The sequence below is a fragment of the Papio anubis genome, chromosome 1 (assembly GCF_008728515.1).
Source record: "Papio anubis isolate 15944 chromosome 1, Panubis1.0, whole genome shotgun sequence".
NCBI lineage: Eukaryota > Metazoa > Chordata > Mammalia > Primates > Cercopithecidae > Papio > Papio anubis.
In genome coordinates, this window is record NC_044976.1 from 122,240,137 (window position 1) to 122,261,043 (window position 20,907).

The 20,907-nt window shown below is 54.8% G+C and overlaps 1 protein-coding gene and 1 long non-coding RNA gene across 15 annotated transcripts; both read right to left on the minus strand.

The window, feature by feature from the left end:
* Window positions 1-1,424: 1,424 nt before the first annotated feature.
* Window positions 1,425-16,230, minus strand: CELF3 (CUGBP Elav-like family member 3). Of its 14 annotated transcripts, none has more exons than XM_031662995.1 (15): window positions 16,171-16,221; window positions 15,295-15,400; window positions 14,009-14,091; window positions 9,741-9,926; window positions 8,786-8,834; window positions 8,263-8,388; window positions 8,042-8,121; window positions 6,848-6,991; window positions 6,563-6,704; window positions 6,185-6,334; window positions 5,708-5,773; window positions 5,245-5,400; window positions 4,850-4,993; window positions 4,060-4,197; window positions 1,425-2,473 (listed from the first exon to the last, which is right to left on the minus strand). In XM_031662995.1, exons 5-14 carry the CDS (start codon window positions 8,832-8,834, stop codon window positions 4,070-4,072), a joined length of 1,185 nt encoding a protein of 394 aa, XP_031518855.1. In that variant the 5' UTR covers window positions 9,741-9,926; window positions 14,009-14,091; window positions 15,295-15,400; window positions 16,171-16,221; the 3' UTR covers window positions 1,425-2,473; window positions 4,060-4,069. The 14 variants fall into 14 exon arrangements, with proteins under 14 accessions (XP_031518855.1, XP_031518813.1, XP_031518800.1 ...); XM_031662953.1 differs by having other exon boundaries at window positions 8,263-8,391; XM_031662940.1 differs by lacking the exon at window positions 9,741-9,926 and having other exon boundaries at window positions 8,263-8,391; window positions 16,171-16,230.
* Window positions 16,231-17,814: 1,584 nt separating this feature from the next.
* Window positions 17,815-20,891, minus strand: LOC103875864. Its single transcript, XR_001893687.2, has 4 exons — window positions 20,838-20,891; window positions 19,912-20,695; window positions 18,585-18,658; window positions 17,815-17,895 (listed from the first exon to the last, which is right to left on the minus strand). It is a non-coding gene; the product is annotated as an uncharacterized LOC103875864 (long non-coding RNA).
* Window positions 20,892-20,907: the final 16 nt, after the last annotated feature.

The following is a 20,907-nucleotide window of genomic DNA, read 5'->3' on the forward strand; positions in this document are numbered from 1 at the left end:
GCTGTCTACTTGGCTAGGAATACTGGCTGGATTCTTCTCCTTTGTTAGGTCCCATGTCTGATCTTTACCAATCCAAGAGATACTTTTTTCTCCCAAAACAACGTCCACATACATATCTGCATAGCACTTCACATTTTGCTTCTCTTTTTAACTATTCTTAGTTTGAGGTCAATGAAGAGTAGCAGAGGTACAGGGCAGTGATCTGGGGATGAGTTGGGATTTACTCTTGTGCCTTCACAGAGCTCTGACCTGAGGCCAGATCAGAGCTGGAAGTTGAGCAAGTTTATAAGAAGGGACATATTGAGGGTGGGGTAGCAGCCTAGAAGCACATGTACTATGAAGTCAAAGAAGACACCTGTGTGATCCCGAGCCTGCCCTAAAGCAGCTCACAGAGAAGAATCTGGGAAGTGGAGGGACTTAGGGCTTATGTAGTCCACCCTCTACCTGAAGGACTCACTCCTAAGCCTGCTTGCTACTTCTTGGGATCTTTGCCTCAGGTCAAAGAACAGGTAAGAGAACATCATGGGCTTTGGAGTCTGACAAACTGGGTTCAACTCCTACAGCCATGCCTTACTGGCTTTGTGACTCTGGGGAAGTTAACCTTCCAAGCCTCCTTTTCCCGTCTGTAAAATTATATCCTACCTAGGCTGGGCATGGTGGCTCATGCCTGTAATCTGAGCACTTTGGGAGGCTAAGGCAGGAGGCTTGCTTGAGCCCAGGGGTTCAAGACCAGTCTGGGCAACATAGCAAGACCCTGTCTACAAAAACAAAAACAAACAAAAAAAAAAACGTTTTTTAAAATGAGCTGGGCGTGGTGATGCATGCTTATAGTCCTAACTACTTGGGAGGCTGAGGCAGGAGGATCCCCTGAACCACGAGTTCGAGGCTGCAGTGAGCTATGATCTCACCATCACACTCCAGCCTGAGTGACAGAGCAAGACCCTGTCGCAAAATAATTAGTAAAATAAATAAACTATATCCTGCCTCACAAGGTTGTTAGGAGATAAAATGAGGAAATGAACAATAAAGGCTAGGAACAGAATGACATACGGAGCAGTGGTTAGTAAATGGTGGTGTCACAACTGGCTCCTAGTATCCACACTGGCCTCTGTGCAGAAATGGAGGTCCAGATGTGAGACTGCAAGTCCTCAGCCTTCAGAGGGACAGGGCTGGATACAGAGGAGAGCCTCGGACAGGGGAGATCTCCTTGTGCCCAACTCTACAGGACATTCCAGAATTAAGCCCCAAAGAAGGGCTAAGGGATAGGATCATGAAGCCATGAACAAGGCCTGGATGCTGCTCCGAAGCAAGGGCCTGGCCTTCCCTGATGGGATTTTCTCTCTCAAACCTCATTCTCTACCTCCCTCCCCCTTCCCAGTGTGGGCAGGGAACAATCCCCTACCCTCAACCTTCCAAGACTCTTATTTGATGCTTTTAAACTTTTTTCTTTATTTAGACAGAAAAGACCAACTCTTTGAAAGTAAAATGCAATAAATAAATAAGTTAAGCATAGAGAACTGTCTGAAACTGACTCCCCGGTCTCCCCTTACCACTCCCACCCCCACCCCATTTTCTTTTCCCTAAAACCTTCCTAAAGAAAATGATCAGGTAATAAACCCCTTTACCCCTCCCCACACCCCTCCTCCCAATATCCAATTACCCCCCAAAGCAAAGGGAGAAATTAAGAGAGAGAAAAAAATCCAAGGGCAACATTGTCTAAACTCCCAGAAAGAGAGATGGCAGCGTCCGGGCCAGGCCGGGCGGGCTGGATAACGCACGGGTGGTAGTGGTATTTACACGGAGGGAACCAGCAGAGACTGTAAACATTTTTAGGGATTCAGGGGAAGGTCTTTTCCTCGTGAAAGGAGGAGGGTCTCTGTGGCTGACTGGCAGAGAGGCAGCCCTCAGGGCTCCCCCACACTCTCCTTAGAGGGGGCCCTTGGGGGAGGCAGTGAGTTTTAGGGCTGGGAGCCCAAGAGTCAGGGATATCCTACCTCTAGCTAGAGGGTAGAGGGGAGTGAGAGCCAGCTTCCAAGAAACCCCTAATGTGGGGAAGAGGCTGGGGTGAGGGTGGGCTGGGAGTGTATGGCAGGCCCCTGCAGCTCTCCTGGGGCCTGCACAGGTACAACAGGCCCGCTGGTGGGGGAGGCAAGTACAAACGCTGGGCACAGAAGGCCCGTCACAGGAGCCCAGCAGAAGGCAGATACCCCGGAACCTTCGAGCCTGTTCCTCGCTCCCTCACAAAGGCCAAAAGGGCATCTAGGAGGAAATGGGCCCTTGGAGGCAGGGAAGCATAGCCACGGCCCTTCAGAGAGGCAGGGGGTGGGAGGGGCCGGTGTCTTGTGCCCCCCAGGGGCCACGAAGCAGCGTTTGCCCCAGAACCCAGTCAAGGCCCAGGGCAGGTGTGCAGAGAGGGCCGGGGCCAGTCGTGGGAAGAGGGTGTGAGGCGCCCCTTCCTCTGGTATCTCCAGACCTGTGAAGGAAGAAACATGGGTGAAGCATGGGGAAGAGCCCATGATGTGGGTCATGGGCTCTGGGGGAGGGGAGGGGGCTGGGATGAGTGACAGCATCTAGGATGGGGCTGCCTGAGGAAGGCAGATCATCAGGCCTCAGTCCAAACGGACCCATCTGCCCCCACCCGCCAGCCATGAGAGCAGGGATAGAGGAGACAGGAGGGAGGGGGCGAACCATACAGGAAACCAGAGGATATTAGGAAGGAAATAGTCAAACAGCCCATGAGAAAAATAAAGACTGGAGGGGGAGAGAGGCAAAGAGATGACAACAGACAGGCAGGCAGAGAAATGGAGAGAGAGACAGAGAAGGGAGTGCATGTAAGAGACAGACACCTGGAAAAAAGAAAGGGAACATCCACAGAGAAGGCCAGGGCAGAGCCCAGGTCACAGCTCAGGGATGGAGTCTCATGGGGTGAGACCACCCCCGGCCCCCGGGTAGTGCTCTCATTCCTTTTTGGAAAGGAACACAGAAAGCAAGAGAGAAATGCACAAACACAGACCACAGTCACCAACCACTGTAGACCAAGCACGTCCCGCGAGCTGCCCCCGGCCCTGACCTTGGGCTTGGGGGTGCTTCCCTCCGCGGCCCCTCCCCAAATAACAAACAATCGGCTCCAAAGACAACACGCTCGTTCCATGCAACTTACAGGGGCCCGGAGCAGGGGTCCGGGGATGGGGGCTTCGGCCGACAATGGACACGGGCCCTGGGCTGGGGGGGCCCCCAGGGTAGGGGGAGTTAAGCAGCCAGGATTGGGGGGAAAGGGGAGAAACAGAAAATGTGGGTATTTTTCTTGGGTTGTGTTTTCTCAAGGGTTTGGTCCAAAGGAGATTAAACAATGTGAAAGTAACCAAGGCTTACAGCTCTGTGGCCATGAGGTTGAGGTGGTGGCCAGCAATGGGGGTGGAGGGGACCTGATAAGTAAACTTCACAGGCAGCGCATTTCAACCTCTTCCACCTAAACCAGAGCAACTCCCAAGAGGCCAGGAAATGGGCTGCTCTAGTCTGTCCTGTGCACTCTGCTGCCCCATGGGGCTGCTGCTACGTGGGAAAAATCACCTGAAGTCCAGGGCAACCAGGGCTGATGTCCTCACTTCTCAGGACAACAGAGATTCTAGGAGCCAAGGATTCTAGGGCCCTCTGGCACCCTCAGCCAACCCCTTAATCCTCCAGTCCTATTCCCCTAATTCTACTCCAACCCGAAGGAAAACCAGAAAGAGACACACACAGACATGGACACTGACCAGACAAACGAGACCGGATATTGTGGAAGGTCCAGGGAGTGGACACAGATATATACAAAGAGTTGGCTCTTTCTGGGGTCACAGAGTGTGTGTGTGTGTGAGAGAGAGAGAGAGAGTGACTCAGATTATTGAAAAACAGCTGAGGGAGCTGCCCCAGTCCCCTGCTTCAAGTGCTCAGGATCAAGGGTGGGGTGGGCATCCCTGAGGGTGGTGGAGGACAGGGGTGGGGAGCAGTCCAATCGAGGGCCCTGGCTGCAGTGTGTAGAGCTGGGGAGGGAGGCCACAACACAGGAGCGGGACCCACCTGGGGGCCCTCAGTAGGGCCGGTTGGCATCCTTAGGCCGCTTTAGCTGGACTTTGAGGCGCTTCATGCCGATCTGGAAGCCATTCATGGCCTGGATGGCAGCCTGGGCACTGGCCGGATTGTCGAAACTCACAAAGCCTGGGGTGAGAGGGGCATAAGGCCCGGCCCAGCCCCACCTCGCTCTCCTGTGCTTAGGAGACCTCCAGCACTACCCTGTGTCTCCCAAGTGTCCGAAATGCCTAGAAAGCTGCCTGACACCTAGCAGCATTCCGTAGGAACTTGTTGATTGATGGGCTGAATGGAGGAATCCAGTCCAGCCACTAAAATTACCACGTTCTTCCCAGCATTCTGTGCAGGGACCCCTTCCTCTGCCTGGATAACTCTGAGCCTGCCCTTTGAAAATGGCCACTTCCAGGCCCTAAATGGCTTCTGAAGCAGAGAAGAACATTCCCTTTTTCCCCTGAGGCAGCCTTTCAAAGATGTGAAGGCAGCTAAAACCGACTCCCTAAGCCTGCCTTTTGCAAACCAAACATCCCCAGACCATGAGCCTATTTCAGACCTCATGAGGCATGAATTTGGCCAGTTTTTAAGAGAAAAGCTGAAGGAAGAAGAGATGGGCCTGGGCAGCAGCTGGGTGTGGCATGTTGGGTGTGTCAAAATGGTTCTTTTGTACTCTTGGATAATCAGCATTTCAAATACTGGGTCCACTGTGACCATAAATGCCTTCAAATATATTAGACCTTGTCCTGATTTGGAATATGGCAAAAAATGTGCCATATCATATTCTTACCAAAACATTTGCTCTGATTGGTGGCCCGGTCAACAAAGACTTTGGCTGAGATGACATGGCCAAAGGGGACAAACATCTGGAGGATTTCTGAGTCAGTGAACTCCTGGGGCAGGTGGTAGATGAAGATATTGCAGCCATCAGGGCCTGGGTGGCGGCAGAGACAGAAGAAAGAGCTCAGTGACTGGGACGCGCACACTCCAGGAGCAAAGGTCCCAGGGAAAGCAGATCCTGGGAGGGCCCTCCAGTCCCAGTCCTCGACAGTGTGGGCCAAGCCACCCCCTCTCCACTTGCTTTCATCATGACACGTGGGCAAGAGCTGGGCTCAGCACAGGGCAATAGGGAGTCCCCAAGCCCATAACGAGGGCATTCCAATCTCCCAAGGCCCCAGGCAGTACCTTCTCTTTGCTGCTGCTGTTGCTGCTGCTGCTGCTGCTGCTGCTGCTGCTGCTGCTGCTGCTGCTGTTGAGGGGGTGGTGGGGGCTGCTGGGCGACCAGGGCTGGAGGCTGCGGGAATGCAGGCGCCACCAGGCTGTAGGCTGCTGGGTAGGCTGCTGGGGTGGGGAGGACAGAGAGGCTGATGGGGCTTCCCTGGCTTCGTAAGCCCTCCCAGCCAACCCTGTCTCCCTTCCCCTAGCCCAGGCCAGTGGCAGCTGCAGGGCTGAGAGGTTGTCAGGGAAGGAGCTGCCTCAGACCCCTGGGTGTGCTGCCCTTAAAGACCCCTCCCCACAGTTGGGCTTGTCAGTAAAGCCTGAAGAGGGTGATTGGCAGGGAGTCAAGAAGCCCAGACCCAGTTACTGGGCCTCTTTTCCTCCTGCTGCCCCTCCCACCTGAGCAGGGGCCCGGGCTAGGGCGCCTCACCTGTGTAGTGCTGCATCCCCGCGTAGGCCTGCTGCAGGGGGTCCACGGGAGCTGCGGGGCTCTGGGCTGGGGAGAGCAGCACAGACCATGAGCGTGGACGTGGCATGCAGTGGGAGCCCCCAGTGCCTCTCTGGGCCTCTGGGCCGAGGCCAGGCAGGTGGGGAGCAGAGCTTCTCTGGGCATGGGGTGTGAAGTGAGAAGATGGAAATGCACAAAGCAGTGGGAAGAGGGGAAAGAGCCCAGCATTAGGAAGACTTGGGTCTGACTGTCTTGCAACCCTGGACAGGTCGCTTCACTGCTCTACACCTCAGCTTCTTGGCTGAGCCCAACAGGAAGGATCATCCCCGCCCAGGATGGCAGGGCAGGAGGAAGCACCTGTAACCCCCACAGCTGGAAGGGAAGGTGTGTCCTGCCTCCCTAATGGGAGTGGTGGCTTAGATGGTTGCTGGGATGGAGTGGGCAGGCAGAGAGTCCCACCTGGGTAGGGGTGAACCCCGTTGGGATACAGAGCATCAGGGGCAGGCTGCCCAGTGGGCTGAGTGGGCACCGGGCTGTAGCCGTTGACGCCCAGGGCAGCCGGAATGGCAGAGACAGGCGTGGCAGCGATGGCAGGAGGGGTGCTGGTTCCTGGGGAGGAGAAAGCGACAGGGACAGAGCAGAGGAGCAGACACACACACACACACACACACACACACGCAGAGAACCAGTCAGGAAGTCTGCGGGCGGAGGGGAGGAAGTAGGCCACTCTGACCCCTGAGTCCCTCCTAGACCCCGAGGCTTCCCTGAGCAATGCCCTGTGCCTCTCCCTACCCCTACCACGCTTAGCTCCCTTGCCCAGCCTTGCCCAGGCCATACCTGAGGATGGGGTGATGGGGGTGGCGATGAGGCCATTGGCATTGATGGCAGCCATGTGCTGCATCTGCACAGCAGCCATGGTGGCCATGGGGCTGAGGTAGGCACTGTGAGCCGCTACCAGGGCCGCCTGCTGCTGCATCAGCTGGGGGGAGGGGAGAGGAGAGTGGGGCAGGCCTCCTGTGCCCCAGCCTGGCTCCCTCCCAGCCCTGGGTCTTGGCATCAGAAGGGTGGGGGCAAGATACTGGGGGTCAGGAGGGCTGGCCCGGCATTGGGGGCAGTGCTCACGGCCTGGGTGTAGGCGCTGTAGGCTCCGAACTGGAGGGCGATGGGGCTGAACATGCCCAGCTGGGTGGCCACCTGCTGCATGCGGCGGAGACCCCGCTCCTTCTCAGTGTCAGCAAACTTCACCACCAGGCTGGACGAGGCACCCTGGGCACGGGCCCGCACACAGGTCAGAGGTGCAGGGTCAGGGTCTCTCCTCCCCAGAGCCCTCAGGACCTGGTCTCCATTCCACCCCCATGGCATGGCCTGGCCTCTCTGAGAGGGCGGCCACCATTTTGCATATGACAGATGGGGAGATTTTAATCCCACCCTCTCCCTGTGCTAGGATGTGCTAGAAGCTAGAAGAAAAATTGAGGAATGTGAAGGCATATGCTTGGAAAGTGAAAGACCTACTAGAATGGAAAGGGCATCATTGGCTTCTCTGTGAGGACTCTGAACTGGAAATCATCCCCACCCCGGGTCGCCACAGCAAATGTTTAATCTCAGGCTAGTCTTCCCTTGTAGCTGCCCTTCGTGCCTTACCACGACTTCTGCCCCCACACCCCAGTCCTCATGGTGTGCCTCAAATCTTAATACTAGTCTGAGCTGAATAAAAGCCAAATTAGAGCATCTGCAAGGACGATGGTAGAATCCTAGAATCTCAAAGCTGGAAGGGGCATAGGGTCATTGGACACAGTTCTCTACCCAATGCTGTGTCCCCTCCGCCAAGTCCCCGTGAGTTATGCTGGAGAGCTGTGAGTTATGGGAAGTGCACAGCCTTCTGAGTCAGCCAGTTCCAATTTAGAGGTGGGTTCTAGGGTAGTCACTGACCTAACGCTGCTGTGCAGGGGCAGGGAAAAGGGGTGTACGTGGGGCCTCTAAGAAAGTGTCCTGGTGCCCCAGCAAATGAGGGTAGGGGGATATGGGAAGGCTGGAGAAGAGATGGGGGTGAAGGGAGGGCTGGGGAATGGAGGGGGAAGGAGAGGGACATGAGGGAAATTTGGCTGAAGATGGATGGGGTATAGGGGAGGAGTGGGGAGGTGGGGAAATGCCATTTGAAATGTGAGGGTGTCCCTAAGCGGTTTGGTTCTTCTGCCAGAACATTCTTTTCCAATAAATTCAAATAGCCCATCCTGAGTGGACTGCTTATCTGGGCCAGGGCCTGGCGGGTAGGCAGGGTGGGAAGGAGAGGCCCAGGGGCAGGGGAGTGGGGCTCACTGGCAGGGTCCGGCTGCTGTGAAGGGTGTTGATGGCTGCCTGGGCCTCGGCGTGGGTCTGGAACTTCACGAAGGCGCAACCTGGAGAGGTTGAGATGGAGGAGGAGAGGGGTGAGCACCCATCCCCATGGGACTCCGCAGTGGAACCCGATGCCTAGGGAGCCATGGGGGTGGAACGGGAAGGGGAAGGGCCCGGTGGGGAAGGGGCAGTGGGTGGGCTACCTTTGCTAGTGCCATCTGGCCCCCGGAGCACAGTGCACTCGTCGATGGTGCCGAAGGGCTCAAACATCTTCCGGACATCCTCATCTGTCTGCTGCTTCCCTAGCATCCCCACAAACAGCTTCCGGTCTTCTGGGTGATAGGGCACAGGAGGAGGGCATGTTCAGGGCCTCCTTGCTGCCTTCCCAGCCCTTCTCCTTCCACCCTTCCCTAGAGCTCCTAACACTACTTCCGCTACCCTAGGGGCCAGTGGCTGTGGGGGCTGATGGTTAGGGAATGGGGTACATTGCAGAGGTTGCTCATCCCAGCTCTGAGGGACTCGCACTCCGCCCTGGGCCTCGGTTTTGCCATCTGTACCCCCCCAGATCTCGCCCCCTCTGGCCACACTGACTCCGGTCTCACCACAGCTGGGAACTCTTCAGAATCGTCGGGCTTTCTCCCTCAAGAAAGGCTACCCCTCGACAACTCCAGGCCCTGGGCCTGAGGGTGGGAGGAGAGGGACAGAGTCCAAAGGCACAGAACCTACCTCCTCGGCTCTCGCTGTCGGCTGGCTTGACCTGGATCGGCCTGTTCATCTGAAGGAGAGAAGAGAAGGCAGCTGCTGGGGACCTCCTCTGAACACCCAAGAGCCCTCCCAGGCCGGGCCCTGCAGAGAGACTAGAGGGGCAAGCCCCAGGCCCTCTAAGTTTCTGATAGGAAGGAAGGGACAGGGCCTAATATTGTTCAGGATGAAGGCCTGAGGGGATCAGAGGCACGGAGAGAGAGGATGTAGAGGGAGATGCTCATGGGCACAGCTCCAGGCTCAGGTTGGGCTCCCAATGACTTGGCCAGGGATGGGTGCTGCTGTCCTGAGTGGGAGAAGGGGGCCTGCGCATAGGACCCGGGGCCTGAGAGAGAGCCCAACCAAGGGGTTATTTAATAAGAATTGCCTCAATTCTACAAAGTGGGCGCAACAGCGGCCACTCTGTGAAGAAGCCCCAAGGAGGACTCTAGACCGAGGGAGACCTCACAGAGACCCAGACTTCCTTCTGACCCCTAGAGTTGTGTCTGCCTCTCTTTCTGCCCCCCTATACCCCTTGACCCCAGGGGGAAGGCACTCGGGCAGCACAAAGGGAGCAGATGCCCAGTCTCCGTGGCAACGGGAGAATGCGCACCATGGCAACCGCCCACTCAGCCTGATTTATCCGTCCCCGTCGCCCTGGCGACCGTGGTGACGTCATCACTTCTGCTGCTCCACACACCCAGAGAAGGAGTGGGGTGGGGGGGTGGTAACAGGGTATGCTGGGGGTGGAGGATTTGGTGGGGGCTGGGAGGTGGGGGAGGGGCCCAGAAAACCTTCCTGATTCTGGAGGGAGGCTTGCAGAGCAGGCCCTGCAGGGGCCATCCCATCCCTTCTCCTGCCTCCCTCCTCCAGAGCAAATCCTTGGTGCCTGGAGGGCTCTAAAGGAGGAGTTGCTGTCCCGTGCTCCTTCGCAATTTACCCTGTGCACGGAAGTCCTCCAGAGCTCTAACCTCTCCCAGAACCCTGCAGTATCTCCCTTTGTTCAGTCTTCAGTGGAAATGGAGAAATTCCTAGTTCCACTCTCCATGTTCTTGTCTGGTGAGAGGACTTGGAAATTACTCCTGCAGGTTGATTTTCTTAACCAGGGTGGGGAGTATTATAGGAACTGGAGAAAGAGGAGAAGGACTTAGTATTTCGTGTCTGAAAATATTTTGCTCTTGAGGACTCTGACAGCTGGAACCACACCTGGTTGCCCCACTCATCTGATGGTGGGGCAGTAGTTCCAGTGACCAAAAAAATTAAACCGTCCATTTACATTCTGAGGGTGAGGCTAGAGGTACCCTCAGGAAAGGCACTGGACTGGGAGTCAGGAGACCTGGATTTAAGGACTAGCCCTGCCCTGCCACTTACTAGCTGGGCGACCTTGGACAAGCCACTTGTCCCCTCTGGGCCTCAACTTCCTTATCTGTAAAACAAGGGAGTGGGCCAGGCGATGTCTAGTCAGGTTCCGGTCAGCTCGAGGGCTCCAGCATGTGGAGATCCTGTATGTGGCATCACTTAGCGCCAAGAAGTACAGAAGTCACAGTTGCCCCTGCCCCTTCTCACCCTGGATCCTCACCCAGGTGTCCATCATGCCAGTCAGTCTGGCCGACTCCACCAGTTAGGTATTCCCGGCCTCGAACCAAATGTAAGCCCCACTTCAACTGATACTCCTATCCCAGAGCCCCACGCCCACCCCCCAAATCTCTGGATCTGAGAGCAGCTGGTGGGGAGGGAGGGTAACAGTCACACAAATCCTCCAGCCAATCTGCCCCCAGCTTTATCACCCGCCAATCTGGGATTATCCCAGCCGAAGCTCAATCTCCTTAGGCGTGTGTGCGCGCGCGAGTGCGCATGCGCAGGCAAAGCACAGTGGGGCAGATGCTCGGGGTGCACGGGCTTTCACCTCCTTCTCTCCTGTGCTCTAGCCAAAGCACTCAGGAAATTCCCTCACAGGCACCTCTGCAGCCAGGCACCCACCCCTATGCCCACCTCACAAGAAGTAGAATCAGAACCAGGGTTGGGGGATTCTTAGCTTGGCACTAGCCCCTTCCCAGCACGCCTGGGGATTTGCTGTTCTAGATGGAGATGGGAACCTGGGACCCAGAGAGAAAGTATGCAGTTCCCTCCCGGCATAGGCTCCCAGGCACAAAAATAGCATCTCGAGAAATACCCACGGCTGATGTGGATTCGCACAAAGAGACACACAAGTGTACAAACCACAGCAAGGACCGTGCTTACGGTAGGCTCCCCCTACACGGTCACAGACAGGGCCCTTGGCGCCCCAGTGTCCCCTTCCCAGCCTCCTTCTTCGTGGCCTGGCACTTCCTGTGGGGAGCTCAGGCTTTGTTAGCTCAGCTCGGGCACACCTGCCCCCTCCCCTGAGTCCAGCTGTGCCCTGTTTACCTGGCAACCAGGCACGGTGCCTCTCCTCCCTAGTTACTACCCACCAGGTGACAGGCCCTCCCTCGGGCCTCCCAAAGAAGAAGGGGCTATTTATACCCCAACCCAGTATTGCGGAGCCCCTCCACCACGGTCACTTTTAAGGCCCTCATCCTCGCCAATAGCAAAAATTCCACTTCCAAGGAGACCTCGCAGTTCTCACAAAATCTAATTCTTTTGAGGGTACAGCCTGGGGTCCTGCCACTCCTGGCTCCACACTTGTTCCGGGAGTCCCAGACCACTCACGAGTTCTCTCTGTGGGGCCAGAATCCACCTTCCTGACTGCAGGCCGACAGGGAAGGCCCATGTCCCCCAAGTGGGATTTTGGTTCAGGGTGAAGGGGGAAGAGCTGGACAGAGGGCAACCCCCACTCCACCGCCTCCAGGAGGCCACACCCTGCTCACAGGACAAATGCAGGGACCTGTGGCAGAGCCACTCCTGGGAACTCTTAGGGCAGAGAAGAGGAAATGGGGCTCAGTAGCTATAGGCCCAGCCCCCATTCTTTCTCTTTCTCTCTGCAGCCCAAAATATCACCCTAGTATGGTAGCACCTTCTAGATTTTGGGGGTGACAGAGATGGGGAGCAAGGAGGGGGGGCTAAATGTCTCCCATTAAAAAAAAAAACCTGCAGTAGGAAGGCATGGAGATTAAACAGTAGGAAGAACACAGTTATGCAGGAGCTGACACAATGCACACACACGTGTGTGCATGCATACACACGTGCAAACACACACTGAGGGGAGAATGCAGGTGAAAGGAGAAGACTTGAGGAAGACAAAGGGTCACAGACGTCTGCTCCCCACAGCTGCCCTGGATCTGCTCCTTCACTCCCTTTGGATGAGGGTCTGCCTTGGAGGATGGAACCCTCATTTCCTACTGGAAGCTCTGTCAGATCCCGCTGGATTCTGTCCCCTGGGGCAAGGACTAAAGTGGAGAATTCAGCGTCACCTGGGAGCTCTGGAGCAGGGCTAGACAATCATTAACCAGGCGCCCTTCTTCCTCACCCCCATCCTGGCCTGGACTTCCTCAAGAAGGGCAGGTGGCGCCTCTCCACACCCAGGATGGAGCTCTGCCTGAGCTGCCAGGCAGCTGGAGGGGCACAGACCCAGGGTAGACACCCACAACTGGTACACATCACCCTTGGGGCTCATGCCCATCCCCAGGCTGTCTCTCATCCATGTTTTCACTCCAATCCTCTTTATCTACCTTTTGCTCTGACCCCCTCTCATTTCTGCAGGGGCTCCGAGATAGGGAGACAACAGAAAAAGACAAATGGTGATGGAGATGAAAACTGTTGATTTGTGAGGGGCCTCCACAGAGAAAAGCGGGGAAGGCAAGTTGGGACTAGATGGGGACCAGGTTTGCCAGGGATACGTGTGCCCAAACCCCGCACATCTGGCCTGTCAGGAGCTCACATGCCTGTATGCACAAACACACACTCGCCTTGGGTCCTGTAGCTCACACACGTGCATGACCCTTAACTCCGGCTGCGACGGGCAATGGCTATTCTTGCCACCAACTGGGATAAGATCGTTGGTGGGGGTGGGGTTTTTGGTGGATTTGCCGCAGTTGGCTTTGCTTTCCTAGCAGTGCTCAAAGGTTGAGGCCACGGAAGGGCTGGGTCATGGACCTATGCAAGGTTTGAAGTTGGGGGTGGTTGCAGCAGTTCTAATTTTCCCAGGTCTCCACCTGCCCTTTCCCCATCTGTTTTTTCTATTTCCCTCTTAGGAAGAGATGGGTGAGCAGCAGCAGTCTCCACTTCCCATGTTGGAGAAGCAGTAGAGGCCAGGACAGATGTGTCTCCGGCACCCAGACCCCGCTGAGCAAATGTTTGCTGAAGGTGGGGATGGAGTTAGGTCTCAGGAAGGCACTTGCTGGGATTCACAGTCTGGAAGAAGGCAGAGCAGACAGATAGCAAAGGGAGTGGGGGGCATCCTTTCCCCCCAGCTTCCATGACCGGGGAAGGGGGACAGTCCAAGGTTCTTTCTTCCTGCCCTCAGTTGCCAGCCCAGGCTTGGAACAATAAGCAAGGCTGGCTGGGAAGAAGAAGACACAAAGAGATAGGACCTTGCAGGAGAGGGGCCACCTCCATGGCCACCCCTGCCTCCCTGGGCATACTTGGTGGCATCAGGCCTGATCATCTACAATGTCTGTTCCTGCCCTTGCCTGCTACTCTCAGGCCTACCTCCAGCCCAGACCTGCCTGGGCCTGCCCAGGCCCTGCTTTACCCTAATGCTCTGTGGCTTTGTTCCTGGGACTTTTCCTGGTAGACAGAAAGGAGAAGGGAGCTCAAGAACCAGCACCGAGATGCCAATCCAGCCGGCGCCAGCTGCCTGTTCTCAGGTCACAGGCACTCCTCCCTCATCTCACAGCCAGCCAGTCTGCCTTTCCAGAGTGACAAAAGAGTGCCTGGGTGCCTCCTGCTCACCCTGATCCACACTTGGTGTCCAGAGACTTTTCTCCACACCTTCCAACCAGCGGGTCCTCCCTCTAGTGTTGCCCCATGGGCAGCTTGGGAAGTGGGGAAGGGGCTGCATCTGCTCCTGGTAAAAGTCATGTTTACTCCACTAATCGCTGCTTTCCTTCTCTCTGGGTAACAAGAAATGCATGCATCTGTAGCAAGAAAGATGGATGCTAGAGAGAGAGAGAGGGACTTCCTGGTGATGAGAGCAGGTGGAAAATATGCTCAGTGTCAGGAGGGTGGTGAGCCTCCTGCCATTTCTATGGCCCTTCTCAGCCCCCTGGCCCTGCAAAGGGCAGGACTCACCCCTGGAAGTGTCTTCTGTTCGTGTAGGGCGCTCTGGGCCTTCAGGGCTGAATCCCGGGCACAGTATGTCAGGAAGGCACATCCTGAGGAGGGGCAGGGGCAGAGAAACACGGCGGGGGGCGGTGAGTCCTCCATCTCCCCTCTCTGAAAGGCTCCCTTCCAACGACTGACGACTGGGAAGCTTTCCATTCTTGTCATCTTCTGCCTGCTGGGGTGGGGAGGTGTCTCCAAGGGGTAGACACTCTGCCCCAGAAGTGGGGCAGACACCCGGAGGCCTAAATACTGGTGGTGAGGGAAGAGGGAGGACACTTGGGCTGTCAGGAGATGGGCTTTGTGTAAGGAGAGGAGAAGGACCATGTGACCGCCAGACAAGTTGGAGTAGTGTGGCTTTCTCTCCTGCTGAGCTGTTCTCCTTTCCCCTCTCCCTCACCTCCACCTCCCTCCATCTTGGTCACCATCATCCCTCTCTTCTCCCATTTTCCCTATTTCCTCATCTCTCCCCAACTCCACCATAGGCAGGTGGAGGGTGGAGAGTGAAATAGAGAAGGGAAGGGAAGAGCAGTTAGCCGGAAGTGCCTCTTCCCTGTGCCAGGTGGAGGGGGAGCTAGTGTGGCCCCTGGGATCTCCAGTGCGTGGAGCTCTCCAAGTGCTGACCCCGACCGCCCTGCCTAGCCGCACAGCCCTTGGATAGGCCTGAGGAGCACCCTCCCTTCTCCCTCACTCTCTTAACTTTCTAAGCCTCCCACACTTTCCAGATCTTTGCCAATCTCCAGCCTTCATGCCCTGCTTCCTAGTCCCTCTCTTTAGTCCTGGAGCTGCCTTGCCCAGTCCAGCTCCACGCTTTCCACATTAAGCACCTGACCCTGTGTCCTGACCCCCATTCCAATATTATCTGAGGCTGCTCAGATTCTCAGTCTTGCTACACACACACACACACACACACACACACCCCTACCCAGCTGCTTATCTCCCAAACCAGCTCTCTTGTCCCTCCATTCTTTCTTGAGTTCATCCCATGTGACATCAACACCCCCATATGTCTGGGATCCACATCTTTGTGCCCTCTTGACAACTCTTTGCCCAAAAGAGGCCCTCCTTAGTCCTTCACCTGGGTTTCCTGATCACTAGCTGAGTTCTTTTTATGCTCCTCCATCCACTTTCCCCAGCCCTGAACTCCTCTCCTTCCACATCAGCCCTTCCCAGCCGCTCCACCCCTCCAGCCTGGCTTAACTACCCCCAGCCCCCCAGCCCACCCCGAAGCCTCTTCAGCCTGCCCGACCCCTCACCCTTGTGCAGCCCGGTGTACTTGTCCTTGATGACAGTCAGCTCGAAGATCCGACCAAACTGTTCGAAGATGGGCTTCAGGTCCTTCTCCTCCAGATGCCTCGGGATCTGCCCCACAAACAGCTTGATGGCATCCGGCTCCTTCATCGAGGCGGCCCAGGAGGAGGGCCGAGGGAGCAGGGAGAGACCCAAAGGCCAAGGGGAGCTGCCCAGCAAGGAGATAAGTGGTGGGGCCCGGGGGCCCAGCCGGGGCTGGCTTTCCCTTTGGCCCCCAACCACGCTGCTGAGCAGAGGGGCGGCTCTTCACACAAAGGAGGCCCAGGGAGTTGAGGGCTAGGGGTCAGGGGTCTAGGCAGACGCTGTCATGCCACCAGGGGGCATCGCCCAAACAAACGATCTCCCTCCCAGAGATCTGGCAAATGTCCCAGGATGGGGGTGAGTGTGGCCAAGACCTGGAGGGAGAGGTGGTAGCCGGGGCGCTGGGGCTTAGAGGGCTGGGAACTGGGAGTTGAGATGAGAGCTGGAGGCGGGGAAAGGGCCTGAGGAGGGTAATAGGGAGGAGACTGAGGGGTTAAGGGGCCTGCAATGGTTGCCAGCAGCGTCAGTGAGGGGGGCCCACTCCTGATGTGGGGCAGGTGAATGTCTCGTTGGCTTCCCTGGGAGGACACCTCCCCTGTGACGGATCCTTCTGCTGGGTCCGAAGATCCCTGATGCCAGACGCTTGATCTCTGATGGCGGCAGGGCTTCAGGGGTCCCTTTTGCCCTGCCGCCCCCCTTCAGGTCCTCCCCTCAGCCCCCCTCCCACCCCCACCCCGGTCCCCGGGCCTGGGCTGCTGCCGGCTGCTCCCGCCGCTGGGGCTGCCTGCTTTCCCGGTCACCTGGGTCCCGGAGCTCTGCTCTCCGGCCGCGCTCTCCTCAACAAAAACCTCCCCCCTCCACACCCCCCTCCCCACTCCCACCTCCTTTCCCCTGACATCAGTGATGTCAGTCTCAGGGGTCGAATACAAATTCTCTACCCTGGAGAGGGACGCACAATCCAAGCAAGAGCCACGCCCTCGTTCTATCTCCATCCTCCCTGACTCCTTTCCCGCCCCCAGAAGAGCAGCTGGTCCTGTTGATAATAACCCTTCCCCCATCTTACTCCCCAGTCAGTAGTTGGGCAAAGCACTAAGATGGAGAATTTACAGAGGAACCCTAAAATGGGGTCCATTGTTCCGGGGGCTGGAGCTGTCCCCGGTGCTGGAAGACTCAGGAGATGGGGGTTTAGGGGGGAAGAGGGGAGCCCGGCATCTGGGGACCCCCGAGAGTAGAGAGTCAAGGAAAGAAATCAGGGGAAAGAAGATGAGATAGGACGGTTGGACAGGCTGAAGGGGAAGGAGGTGTAGATGGAGAGGGAAGCAGGTCGCAGAGTCTGGGGGAAAAAGAAAAAATGCAGAGAGGAAAAATGGAAAGGAACGTGGGGAAGGCGAGAGCAGGATGAGATGAATGCAGAAAGAGAACTGTATATTTTCCAGAAAAGGAACCAAGAAAAACGATAGCTTTCTGGCATTTGCCGACGCCCCCTTCTCTCCCTCTGGGGGGTTTGTGAGTATAAGTGCGTGGGCAGGGAGGCCGCGGAGGAGGCGCGGCGGGCGCTCTCACTTGTAAGCTCCTTGAAGACCAGGACATCGTTTAATTCAGCATCTTACTGTTCATAGTGTCTAGCACCCTGTCTTGCTCATGCGTAGCAGGAGCTTAACAAACACTTCATGCAAAGAACCTCTGACAACAGTGGATTCCTGATTCCTTCAGTGGGAAGAACCACAGCTGTCAAGCTTCCCCTTAGGATGTAGAAACCCAATTACTCTTTCCTTTGCTTCTTTCTTCAGTTGGGTTCTTTGAGTGGGACTCAAATTGAGCCAGGTAGCACAGAGGAGCAGGGGAGGCACATTCGGGGACCATTGCTCCCCTGAACGTGGATACTTCTGTGGATGATTGGCAGGCTCCACGATCTGGAGGGAGCGTGAGCACACCCTCAGTGCAGGGATTATCTGTGGACATCAGACCTTGTCAGTGGTGGCAGCCCTTGCTTTCCATCAGTGCTCAGCAACGGGGGCTCTCCTGGGGTTCTGGGCTTTTGTAGAGCACCCTGTCTTCCTGTCATTCCCTTCTTCACCCCCGGAGTAGGGCTGCTGTTTCCACAGGGCACTCGTGTCTCTAAACTGTGTCCCAGCTGAGTCCCAGGGGCCTCCATTCCTGAGCTATCACAGCAGGCAGGCTTCTCTTCTGGAAGGAAAATAATAGTAACAGCTAGTGCTTACATGGCTCTTACAGTGTCCCAGGCTTTGTGCCAAGTGCTTTATATTTACTAACTCCTAAACCCTCACCACCCCCCTATGATGTAGATTTTGTCATTATCTCCAAATAGAGAGGAGGTAACCAAGACACAGAGCTGAAATAACTTGCCTAAAGCCATGCAGCTAGAAAGAGGTCTAGCTGAGATTGGAGCCCGGGCAGTCTGGCTCCTGCGTCCACGCATTTAACTCCCACATCAAACATTCTTCTTGAGAATAGGAGCAGTGGTGAAGTCTGGCCTTTCTTCCTCTTCTGTCTCCATTTAAGCCCTGGATGAGAGAGAGTCCTTCTTTTTACTGCTTGATTCTGTGGACCACCTCCCATCCTTCCTTAGTCTGTTTTTCTGTTGTGGCCTGGAGCCACGCTCTGGCAGTTGCTTGCATTTGAGTGAATGTGTATGTGTAGACTTGATGACACTTCATCATATGGATGCCCAGGTCCCCCAAGTAGGGTCCTCTAAGATGGGGTGGCAGTGGGGGAGGTGCTAGAGGACTCAGTGGTGGGTGCTCAGAAGAAGCGAGTGATGGCAGAGCCAGGGAATCCAGAAGGGCAAACACATCTTGAAAGTAACTTTCCACTCACCTACCCCACCCCCACTGCTCCTTTCCTTGCCTTCTAATCTGATCTTGGTATTTATGGAGATGCTAAACAGATCATGCCCTCTGAGGATGGAGAAGGGGAAGACCCTATGGCCCTGTTGATCTCATTACTCTATGTCTTCTCAGCAGATCTGCCGCCCTGCTGCTCATTCAGGCTCCGGGCTAATCATATTAATTGAAATATTAAACATTCACAAAAATGAATTAAAATGAACTCCCCTCACTCCTCCTCCCAGTCAGTAATTGGGGAGATAGCTGCAGGCAGCAAAATGCCTCCAGTCCTTTGCTTAGTTTGTGGTCCTTAGATTAAAGGTGTCAGTCTGAGAGAAGAGGCAGGGTTTAGGGGAGAAGAGTGGTACCTCTCATCAGACTCTCCTTGCTGAGTGACTGTGAACACATCTCTGGTGTTCTTTCAGGCCATGGGATGGGAGTCCTGTGAGGTAAAGACAGGGGAGCCCTGAGACTCCAGTGCCTATTCCGGAAAGTTTCTCTCTAGGAGGGACAGAGGCTTCCAGGATACTTTCTCTGCCACCACCCCCAAGCTCACCCTCTTTTTTATTCCTCTGCAGTCAAAGCTAGGCTGCCCTACATAAAAAGATTATTGAATTTGTAAAGGGAGAGCTCTGATCCTGGCTTTAGATTCTTAGGAAATGAGAAATGCCGGATAATTGGGATATTTTTCAGAAAGGGCAAAATGTGGTGGTATGTGTGGGCAGAGTGGCCAGTCATCAAATACTGTCTGGCTTCACGGATTGAATACGGAGTGAAGACATCTGCAGCAGAATTTATGAGAGTGCACAAAGAATTGATTCTATAACCTTCCTGCCCTCAAGTGACTTCCACCTCAAGTGGAAAGTAAGACAGGCCAACACAATACATAATAGTGAGTACTGAGACGCTGTTAAAAAAACAAAAAGTAGCCCCTCTCATACACGGGCATTTGGGCCATAGAATGTGATCAGTGAGGAAAGGCTTGATTGATTATCAAAGCACAAGAAGATCATAGATTGACAGAGGGAGGATATCAATTTTCTACTTGGAGGTGGGGAGGTAGAGAACACTGTGCATGCCTGTGTGTGTCTGTGTGTGTAGGTTTGCTGGTCCAGGCTCTGGCATTGTCTAATACAATACAAGCCACATATATGGCTTAAAAATTTCTAGTAGCCATACATAAAAGCAAAAAGAAACAAGTGAAATCACTTTTAATAATAAATGTTGTTTAACCTGATATATCCAAAATACTATTTCAACATGTAAATCAATTACATGTTATTAATGAGATTTTTTTCATATCAAGCCTTCAAAATCCAGTGTTTATTTTATATTTGCTGCACATTTAACACCTACAGCCACATTTCAAGTGTTCAAGAGCCACAGGTGGCTCGTGGAGACTGTATTGGCTGGCACAGCTCTATATTGGCTGGCACAGCTCTGGAGGTGTCACCACTAGCTTCTCTGGAGGGAGTGTGGGGAGAAGACAGATCTTGGCCAACAGGAACCATTATCTCTGGTTAACCTCTTGTTCCTGCCGGAAAAAAAAAAAAAATCACTTCTGACAGATGGCAGCTTATCTCTCTCTCACTCTATTAACTCTCTCTCTCTCTTAAAAAAAGACAACCAACCAAAATGATCACTAACTGGGATGGGGTTCCTGGGAAGTGGCTTGTAGCCCACAAACTAATTTACTTCTTGTGGTTTTCCCTGGCTTGGGAACTGCCAACACTTTCACTTCTTTTCCTCAGTCTTTGCTGGAAAGACAGAGGCAGACCGTTGACAACCCCATCCACGACCAGGGCCTAATGCTGAGCTTGTTTCTCATGGTATTTTCTTGCTCCTTAGGGAGTTGTTCACAAATCTGAAAAGACAGCCTCCCGTTTTTTCTCCTGCTTCTGAGAAGGCCTCTGCTGAGCACGATCTCTGCGGGGGTAGGAGCGCGGCATGTGTGTATTGATAGACAGGCTCATGCCCTTTCTCGTGGCTATTTTCAGCTCTCTGGCTTTATGTTTCACTTTCTCTTCTTAATTAGATACTAGAAGAACAAATCTTGAAAACCAAATTCCCTTTCTCCTCCCGTATTCAGTTAGGAGTGGAAGAAAATAATTCAGAATTTATGAGGAGAACAGGGTGAAGAGAAAGTTAATCTACACAAAAAAGTCAGTCCAAGAGGGGGAAATTCTGGCAGAATGTCCCCGGGGTCCTTTCCAACATCTTTAGTTGGAGAGAACGTTCCTTCCTTTGCAGAACTCAGCTCACTCTATGTTCTGGGGTGCTTCCACGTTGTTTGAAGAATCCACGGCTCCAGTGTCGAATGTGTACAGGACAGAGGGACGGGACGGTTTCTGGGACAGTGGAAAGGGAATAAGCCTGGGTTCTCTTTCCCCAGTACTAGGCTTCCTCTAGCTTCTGTCCAAGTGAGGGAGTCTGGAAGCAGATTCTGGGAGATCTTTTTTCCTGTTGTTTTACTCTAGGGCTAAGAAAAAAAAAACTGAGGTTGGGTGGGGTCAAGAAGGGCTCATTCCACATACAATTAAGTCCAGAAATCAGTCCCCCAATCCTGGAAACGCGATCCTTTAGAGACCCCGCCCCGCCCCCGCCCCGGCCCCGGAGCTCACCCCTCAGCTCCCTCAGTCCCTCGCCCCAGCTTCGCTGAAGGGGCCGGGCTTGGGGGCGGGGCGGGGCCTT